General features: G+C 42.8%; 1 protein-coding gene across 2 annotated transcripts; it reads left to right on the forward strand.

Annotated features, from left to right (window-relative positions):
• The first annotated feature begins 1,054 nt into the window (after positions 1-1,054).
• Positions 1,055-5,011, forward strand: LOC110899938. Of its 2 annotated transcripts, XM_022146837.2 has the most exons (3): positions 1,055-1,268; positions 2,568-2,629; positions 2,870-5,011. In XM_022146837.2, the coding sequence occupies exon 3, from the start codon at positions 2,886-2,888 to the stop codon at positions 4,863-4,865; it is 1,980 nt and encodes a 659-aa protein (XP_022002529.1). In that variant the 5' UTR covers positions 1,055-1,268; positions 2,568-2,629; positions 2,870-2,885; the 3' UTR covers positions 4,866-5,011. The 2 variants fall into 2 exon arrangements, with proteins under 2 accessions (XP_022002529.1, XP_022002528.1); XM_022146836.2 differs by lacking the exon at positions 2,568-2,629 and having other exon boundaries at positions 1,056-1,268.
• The last annotated feature ends 5,370 nt before the right edge of the window (positions 5,012-10,381 follow it).

The raw sequence follows: 10,381 nt of genomic DNA on the forward strand, positions 1-10,381 counted from the left end.
CCGGAGGTGTTGCCACTGCAAGTTATGCGACATATGGTATGTGCTTTTCTTCTATACACGTGACAAGCGAATCTCAGAAATTTTTAAGTATTTCTTGCAAAATCTTAAATGATTGGTGATCACTAAAGAAAAAAAAAGTGTTTTTCCAGAATTTAGTTGGGTGTTTATTTGGGCCAAAATTGAAATAAATTGATAAAAAAAGTGTTTTTACTCTTTAGTATATGTTGGTGTGATCTTTCTACAAATGGTATTGTGTATATGATGATAATGATGATGAGTTTGAGAACAATGTTTGAATGTTTAGAACAGTGGTAGTATAGTGATCACCAACTGTTTGATAAAATGCACACCAGTTATTCGATGATTTGTTTGCTAATTGATTGCTGAATTTGCTGCTATTGAAGATGATTTGTTAATTTTGGTGTTACGCATGCTTGTTAGGCTATGGGGTGTGGGGGGTCATGGATTGGAACATTATTTCCACATAGGATCATTAATTAAATGGTATACCATCCCCCTCCTTGATTGATGGTGGTTCCCATGGATTAAACCACGATTACCACGACCCTCCCATTTGATAATTTTAAGACAAAAACAAATTAACAAAAATAAAGGGGATAGTGGTTTGAGTCATGACCACACCCTTAGGGTAGTGGTTTTGAATAATGGATTAAAGATGGATGATGGAGGGTCATGGTGGTCATGAGGGTCATGACCACACCCTATAGCCTTATGTTGTTTGATTTTGATATTCATCGTGTTAAAATGGTAATTAGAATTTGTATGATGTTCAGCAGCTTGCAGAGGTTAAAAAACAAACAGTCTTCTTCTGACAGACTAAAGAGGTTTGATATACCTCTTCTGCTGCAGATGTTTGTAAATGTGGTCTGCATACCGTAGACATTTTACCTTTAAAAAAGAAACAAGACCTTAGAATTTAGATTCCTACAAGTCTTTGCTGGAGTCGGGTTTGGATTCGGGCATGCTCGCGGTTATCGAATCGAGGCCGGGTCAAACCAAAATTCGGGTAAAAAGTAGAAAGTTGTGGTTCCTCATTCCGGTTTAAGACAGAGAGAAGAGAGAGAAACAAACAACGAGAGAGAACAAGGCAAAGACGGAAACTACGTTCGCAATTTCCAACTTACAAAACCTAATCGATCCAGACGCTACACCAAACGATCAATCGACTCACAAAACCCTAACAATTCATCACATCACATCGCTGTTTTCGCCCTAAACTTTCCCATTCCGATTCAACCCTAGCGGTGGTAAGTCAATCGATTCATTTCGTCCATTTCTGCCGTTTTTTGGCTTTTAATTCATGTTTTTTGTGTGATTTTGTATGAATTTGGTGTCAATTTGAAGAGATGCATGTGTTTGATTGGTGAATTGTGGAGTTTTGTGTTGTGATGTTTGGAGTGTTGATATTTGATTTGTTTTAGATGTGGATGTGGTAAATTGGTGTTGGAAATGGTTGAAGAATGGTGTGTTGAATGAATTTGATGGTGTTTTGTTTGTATTTAACCTAGTTTGTTGAATTTTGGGGGAAATAGGGATTCTAACGGTTAACCTAAAAGTTACATTGTCAAATTAGTTATGTATGTTAATTAATTTGTCATTAGTCTCACAATAAGATATTATTATGACATTAAATCTCTTTTTTGACAAGCTAAAGTGAGATTACTAGCTTTTGATAATGTGTTGTTTTTGTTATTAGGTTATTTAGAAAATGATGAATTGTTTAGCAGTTAGGTTTTAGGGTTGCTAATGGAATGTTTTTGAGCAATGAGGAATGACTACTAGTTATTCAACATGCTCTTAAATTTGCCTCTCGGCAGTGCTAATCGTTGAGTGCGATCATGTTGTTGACCAGCCTGTTGTATGCGAGGGTTAGATCTATCACTTGAAGAGAGAAATACCGACACATGCCTGTATTTTGTTAAACCGTGTGGCTCTCTAGCTATGTCTGGTTTGTAATTTTTGATTTTTTACTAGTTTTACAATTGTTCCAATCTTTGGATCTTGGAGTGTTGTGTTTATTACATGTATTAGAATGTTGTTTTGAATCTTTCTCTCTACAACCATTAACTTGAGGTTTTGCTATTTTGTTTAAGATTCGATACCAACAACCTTTAATGGTGCATTTGATGTTAATTTATTTGCTTGAAAAACATTTAATGGTGCTCCAACAACCTTCACAGAGCTAATTTGACATCATGAAAACACCACACAACCGTATCTAGCACATTTCAACAAGATTTTATAAATCGTAAGATGACTTGAACTCTCATCTTTCAAAACTTGGTCAACCAAACTTCATTCTCTTATTAAACAGGAATCCAGATCACTTTTTTGCAATTTGAGAAGGTTCCTCGGCTGCGTATATAAATGCACCGTGTGTTTTTGTTGATATGTATCTGTCCATCCATTAGTACATATATGTAATTGTTAGACGTGTTCTGAATCAGTGCTCTGTTTGGCTGAAAATTGTCTGCGTCAGTTAAGGAATCACTGTTTTTGTTCTGCATGCAAACAACTTCTCGTGTAACATTCGTGTATCAGTGCAGATTTTTTCTTTCTGCTACAGCCTACAATACATGAGCAGATTACATGCATAGGAGAACTGTTGGTCAGATAATTTTTCACTAAGTTTTGTTTCTTCGTTCCATTCCATTTAGTGTTCTTGTTGGTCAGAAATCATGTGACCTTAGCATATATGCATGTTTTGAGTAACCAATATGGTCAAAGTGATCCTGATTTAAGAGTTTCAACTATGTTCAATGATGGAAATTATCATTTAAGTTCATTGTTAATGTAACAGTGCAACGATAAAAACATCATCTAACTAGCAAATTTCTTGGTATTATAGAAAGCTGGAACTTGCAATGTCTCCTGTATCCAAGTCAAAGTCAAAGGACAAAAGGGCTTCCGTCAAGGATCCACAAAAGTCAACCAAACCCACATCCAATGCTAACGCAGGTGTTCCCGGAAGCGGTTACAATCCGCTTTTAGGAACCTTTCATTCACTTGATGCTACGCCTGTGTCTACTATAAATGTGCGTTCTCGTAATGTCGATGATACAGAGGACCATAACGGAAACTCTGTTACGGGGATGGAATATGATTCTGTATCCAACAACGGGAGCTGGTCGGGTGAATCCGAAGATCACAAAGACAAAGTATCTCAAACATCCAACCGGCATGACACAATTCCGGGGGTTGATAATGATAAACGAGAAAAAATCCGTCAAAAAAACGAAAAGAAACATCAACGCCAGAAAGAAAGACGGGCTCAAGAACTTCATGAAAGATGCAGCGGTTATCTAATGTCAAGAAAACTAGAATCACTTGCTCAACAGCTTGTGGCGATGGGGTTTTCATCGGAACGTGCTACAATGGCTCTTATATTAAACGAAGGTAAAGTTGAACAATCGGTTGCATGGTTGTTTGAAGGCGGTGAAGATTCAAACAACCACCAGGAGCATAATAACATTGACAGTGGCGGTAATTTGAAAATCGACATATCAGAGGAACTCGCTCAAATTACCGAAATGGAAGTAAAGTTTAAATGCTCAAAACAGGAGGTCGAACGTGCTATCGTTGCTTGTGAAGGTGATCTTGTTCAGGCAGCAGAAACCTTAAAAGTTCAGAAACAGGAACAACCTCCTGCCGCCACCGCCACCGCCACCGCCGCTGCCATGCCGTCAACTCTCAGTAATGGTAAGGTTTCATCAACCTCAAGAACATTGTCAAAAGCTATACCTATACACCAGAAAACTGATGAAAAGGATCTAAACTACAATTACACAAAATCGGCTGTTACGGGAGGACCCACATCAACAGACCCCGGGATCAAAACCTTGCAGTTGCTGAAAAAAATTCCACCGAATTCCGATTGGACAAAACAGCAACATGTCGGTAACGGTACTCCGTCTGTAGAGAAGCGGTGGCCCGTGGCGGTAGGTGGTTCGAATTCAAACCCTTCTGTCTCATATTCTTTAGCTTCTTCAGTACCGGCGGCATCGGCACCGGCTAGAACCGATCCTCGATATTCAAATATAGCGACGGAGTTAAAGAATCTACAGTTGGGGTCGGTTCGGGAACCGGTTATTGTGATGCAACGGCCAAAACCGAAGAACATACCCACGAGTGTAAGCTCGTCATCGTCTGATTGGCATCCGAATGTTGTTGATCCTGTAATGAATATGACTTTGAATGCGACGTCAAACGGGTTTTCACATGGGCCTACTACCACAAGAAGCTTTAATGGTTCAAATGGGTTTTCACATGGGGCTACGGTTAATAATTCCCATATGTATGACCAGCTTCATTATCAGCAACAACAGCCGGTTACGCAGCAGCAGTATGCATCAAGCAGTGGCCCGTTTGACCATTTTAGTCAACAGGGTTCCATGAACCATTTCAACAACGGTGGTATGTGGAGCAGAACAGTGGGTATCGCCACCACTCCTACATTAGCAGCCGCTTCTTCTCTCGGGCTTTTCTCTGGGTTGGGCTCAAACGGGTCGTCAGGCCCGTCATCTCCAGTGGACTGGAATGCGTGCGACTCGTTGCAGTTTGATTACACAAACATAGACTGGAGTCTAGACCGGCTTCCTCTTCCACCTAGCAGCCCGTCAATACCCAACGGTATGTTGTTGGGTACAGGTAAGACTGCGACGAGACCGCCAACGGGTGCTCTATCGAACGGGAATAACGGGCTTTCGATCGGTTTGCGTACAGATGGGGTAGGTGCGGTGGGTTCTGAAGCATCTGCAGGTGGTTCTCGTGATTGGGCTTCGCCTTTTGAAGAGAAAGAGTTGTTCAGCTTCCCCAGACAGTTTGTTACGTCTCCTTCTCTTTAGTGAATGAAGAAAAACATGAACAAACAATAAGATGATAGGGGACGAAAAAACAATAAAAAAAACAGAACTTCAAAACATATGTTGTTGGGATCTCTAATGTTTTTCTTGTTTCTTAAAATCATGCTTGATGCCTTGCTTCTTGTTTATGTTTTGCTTTGCTTTGTATTTTGATATCGGTAGGGACAATGGTAATCGATTAACGTCCTTTTCTGGTAGCCGAAAAATACAATCCAACTTACATCCAAGAGCAAATGCTGTTGTAGTGACATGTTCATGCATCAATGGCTGTGCAGATGTACATGTAGATGTTTCGGCTCTGGAAATGGGCTACTTTTAAGTGGTTTTCATTTTCTATATTATAGGATTTTATTACGTAAAAATGATCTTTTATCAAGAACTCATGGAAGTATGAAAAACAGTTAATGTGACACCTATAGTAAATCGTAACACACTTGGCAAATTCTACATTGGCCATGAACTAAGAGATGCTTAGGCTATGTGGTATGGTGATGGTCCTCCATTGGAGGATGATCCGTCACGTAGGCGTCACGTAGATCGGGTGTGAGGATGGGGCAAAGAGTATAGAGGTGAGGAAATGGGTGGGGGGGGGGGATGAACCTAATATGTATATATATAAGTTGTATGTATAGGTGTGAGAGAGGGGGAGGACCGGCTCCATCGTCAGAAACTCGACGTTCAGGACGCCGGCTAGGGGGGGGGGGGGGACGGCGGCGCCGGAACAGGACATGAGGGGGACGAACCCCATAAGAAAGGAGATTATTCGGGGTCTTATATTCGTGGTTTGTTTTGTTGATGCATTTGGAAAGCGAGGAATGCCAAGTTCTTCTCGAATGGGAAAGGTAATATTGAAGAGATTTTTGGGGTGGTGAGGTCCCTAGGTTTTTTATGGTTAAAATGTCGTTCGAAGCATAGTAACATAGATTGGAGAGAATGGTGTAATTTTCCTTTGTCTTGTATATGTTGTAGTGTGTTGGCGCAGTCCAGCGTTTTTTTTGCTAGGCTGGCCGGTGGTTTAATAAAATTTACCTTTCAAAAAAAAAAAAACTTAAGAATAGCTTGGTGATGTTAGTGAATTAAATAGACTTTAGCGTAGTAGGAGATTACCCATGATTTATATGTTTAGCCATTAAGAAAAAGATGATAAGTCAGTATTGGACAAAAATCAGATTTGGTAAATGACGACGGGGGTAGCCCAAAGACAAATAAAATCACTAATATGCAAAGAGCTTAAAAGGTTGAAAGGTTCATCGGATGAAAAGCTGTATAATGAGTGAATCGAGGAACAGTAACTAGTCATGTCCACCAACTCATCTCACCAACTCACGCTCACCAACTCACAAAGTCAGAGCAGGTCTGTACAGGCACACCCTATTAACCGGGGGTCCAAAGCCTTGAACCCCAAAAGGGGAAACCCTCCATAAGCAAACAGGTTCCACTAGTATAATCCATACCATTTCGAGAGATGTCTTCCACTATAAGAAGACAGCTCGAAGACACTTCCAGGACATTCCGAAAAGCAAAGATTCCTTAATCTCTTGTCATTAGAGAGTTCTTTGTCACCTCCAAAGTACTCTTCATCAGATTCATCTCATTTGCTCTCTTTTCTGGATTCGAGCTAGTCTCGAAGAAAGAACTTCAAAGCAAATATCTCAATCATACTAGTGAACCTCCTTCCACGTTTTGCAAACGTGGAGGGACCCCGCGACCTGCGTTAGGCAAAACTGAACCCTTCAGCCCTTTTGCCTGACCAGCTAAGCTACCATCCTTGGTCCCGTGTTTGTTGCATCAACAAGTTGGCGCCCACCGTGGGGCTACGCCGCTGTTTCTCCTCAAAAGAGACCTGGTACGTGTAGCTCCTTTCGTTCAAAATCACCATGTCAGAAAGTGGATCTCCGGGGGAGGTGAACCAGATTCCTAACACCTCTACCCCGGGAAGTGGTCAAGCTCACACAACAATAACAACGCCTTTTTCAACTCCGGGGAGTACACCCGAGTTCCTCACCTTTAACACACCAACCCCATCCAGATCTGGAGCTCCGTCTCCCAACGTTGGTGTGTCTGACACTCCTACACGCGTTGAACTTACCCCCGAAGGGGTCGCTAATAACTTCCTTGAGTTAAGATCACTCCTTAACCAACATGTGAACAGAGAAAGGGAAAAAGGTGTAAGGATCCGTCTCGATTACGACGAACCTGAACCAACGTTGTCTCCTGGGCCACCTCTACCACCCTTTGTTACAAGAGGTGAGGCCGGTCCCAGCAACCCTTCAAACTTTCATCCTTATTTGTCTACTATGACAAACCCCACTGTTCATCCTGTTCTTTCTTCCCAACCAACCGCTAGTGGTACTCCTCTGGGACACGAGTTAACCCTCGACCAACTCCTACAATCCCCAGTGACTAGTTGTCCCACTTCTCTGAATACCACATGGGAGCAAGCCCTGTCCGTGCTCCCTTTAGCACGAAGTGCTGTTGCCAGCACCCCTCTTGGGGTAAATTGCTCGGTTGGTCCTGGAAGCCTTCAAGGTTTCAATTTCGTGCCCAATGTGATGTCTCAGATGATGGCCCACTTCCCTTGGCAGCACTTCATCAATCAAGTGCTGGCCACTCAGGGAAACCAAGGCAATAATAACAACGGAGGCACGAGACCTGAAGAGGACTTGGCTAAACCTTACAAGCCAAACAACCTTTCATGCTTTTCAAGACAGATAGCTGATTATGACTTCCAGTCAAAAATCAAAATGCCTGCCCACATCAAAACGTATGATGGGACCGAAGATCCAGAAGATCATCTTCAAATCTTCACTGGTGCTGCTCGAATAGAAAAATGGTCGAATGCTGAATGTTGCCTAATGTTCATGCAAACCCTCATTGGGTCAGCAAGAATTTGGTTCAACGATCTTCCTGCTCAAAGCATTCGAAGCTTTGATGATCTCAGCAGAGGCTTCCTGGCAAACTTCTCCCAACAAAGGAGATACGTCAAAGACGCGACTGTAATCTTCCAAATAAAACAACGAGATGACGAAAGCCTACGAGCATTCATTGAACGGTACAAAAAAGAAGGGCTAACATACGTGGGGGCTGATGAGAAAATGAGGGTTGCCGGCTTTATGAACGCCATAACCTCTAAATATCTCACACGAGATTTCAACAAATCTCTACCCAAAACCTTGGAAGAAGCCCTTGAAAGAGCCGAGGCTCACATCCGAGGAGAAGAAGCTGTTGACATCAAGGAACAAAGAAAAAGGGGTTCTGGCTGGCGAAGTAACAGTCCAGCTAGAAAAAGAGGCAACTTCAACTCCTACGACAGACGCCCAAAGGGTTCAGACCCTCGAAGGGTTGAAGGGCGTAACCCTTCAAGCAGAGATAAAAACATGAGTTTCACTCCTCTCACCAAAACCCCTCAGGAGATCCTGGCAACGGAAGAGGTCAAGCAAAACTTCAGACCTCCCAGGCCTCTTCCCAAAAGTCGGAAAAACGAGAACTCCACTCAGTTCTGTGAATTCCATGAAGAAAAGGGACATCACACCAATGATTGCTTCCAACTGAAAAAGAGAATTGAAGAGGCCGTCAAGTCGGGGGAACTTGCCCATTTGGTAAAAGGAGTTCGAGACAAGATGGCTGAAAGCAAAGGTAAGGAAGTAAACATGGTGTACTCTGGTGACAAGGCCCCCTACAAGAAACAACGCTTGGAAGCTTGGGAGCTTCAGTGTGTCTGCTTCCCCCCAACGGAGAAGGACCCACTACCTGGCCCTCTTGTGGTCGAAGCCCTCGTGGGGACCTTACAAACATGCAAAGCATACATAGACACGGGAGCAGCCACTGAAATCATGTTCGAAAAGTTCTTTAACCGATTAAGCAATGAGGAACGTTCAAGGCTTCAACCCTCCGGGACTTCCATAAAAGGTATCGCTGATATAACCTTAAAACCTTTAGGGCAAATAACTCTTAACGTATGTTTCAGGGAAGGTTTAAAGGAAAGGACTCGATCACTAACCTTCGTGGTTATCAATATCCCTTCCAACTATGATGTGATCATAGGGAGGCCCGGACAGTGTGCATTTTACATGGCTGTATCTATTGGCCATGGCACTGTCAAGTTCCCCACTGAGAGAGGGATTGCAACCCTCCAACCCTCTCAGGAAGCCTACCTGATCGAAGGAGAAAATCCCGATGACGAGAAAGACAAGCAGGGGTTAGTCATCAACCCTAAGTACCCCGAACAGCGGATAAGGGTCAACCCCAACCTTTCTCAAGAAACTCTTTCATACCTTGAAAAGCTGCTAAAACACCACAGCGATGTATTCGCCTGGTCCCCCGAAGACATGACCGGGATTCCTCGAAGCATTGCTGAACATGAGCTAAGAATACCACCAAACGTCAAGCCAGTGGTGCAGAAGAAAAGAAGCCTGGCACCCGAAAGAAGCCTAGCAGCTTGCCAAGAGGTTGAAAAACTCGTATCAGCTGGCATTCTTCGAGAAGTTAAGTACCAGTCATGGATTGCTAATCCTGTTATGGTTCGAAAACCTGATAACTCTTGGAGAATGTGCATAGATTTCAAAGATCTTAACAAGGCTTGTCCTAAAGATTGTTACCCACTCCCAGAAATTGATCTCAAGGTTGATTCACTCACGGGATACCCGTTCAAATGCTTTCTCGATGCATACAAAGGCTATCATCAGATCCTCATGAAAAAGGAAGACGAAGAAAAGACGGCTTTCCACACCGACAAGGGCATTTTCTGCTACCAAAAAAATGCCTTTTGGTCTCAAGAACGCTGGAGCCACTTACCAACGGCTCGTCGATAAAGCCTTCGAAAGCCAAATTGGAAGAAACATGGAAGCTTATGTCGATGACCTGGTGATCAAAAGCAAAACGGAATACCAGATGCTTGATGACATCCAAGAAACCTTCAAGAATCTTAGAAAAATCAACATGAAGCTTAACCCTGAAAAATGTTCGTTTGGGTTTGATGAAGGAAAATTCTTGGGTCATATTGTGGGAAAGCAAAGCATCAAGGCCAACCCCAACAAAGTAAAGGCTGTTCTCGAAGCTAAACCGCCAAGAACCAAGAAGGAGGTTGAAAGCTTGAATGGGAAGCTTGCAGCCTTGAAACGTTTTACATCAAAACTGGCCGAAAGATCCCTACCATTCTACAAAACACTCAAGAATTGTTCAGATAAGAAAGATTTCAGATGGACCGATGAGGCTGAGGAAGCTTTTAATCAAATGAAGCAGCACCTTGCTTCACTGCCAGATATCGCAGCACCGGAAACCGGGGAGCTCATATCGGTGTACCTCTCAGTCGCCGATGAAGCCATCAGTGCCGTCCTAACCATTGAAAGGGATAAGGCTCAGACCACCAATAACGAGGCTGAATACGAAGCACTGATTGCTGGTCTCCGGCTAGCCAAAGAAATGAAAGTCAACAAGCTTGAAGTGTTCACTGATTCACTATTGGTATCAAGCCAAGTCAATGACAGCTATGTTGCCAA

This window comes from Helianthus annuus, chromosome 13 (assembly GCF_002127325.2).
Source record: "Helianthus annuus cultivar XRQ/B chromosome 13, HanXRQr2.0-SUNRISE, whole genome shotgun sequence".
Taxonomy (NCBI): Eukaryota; Viridiplantae; Streptophyta; class Magnoliopsida; order Asterales; family Asteraceae; genus Helianthus; species Helianthus annuus.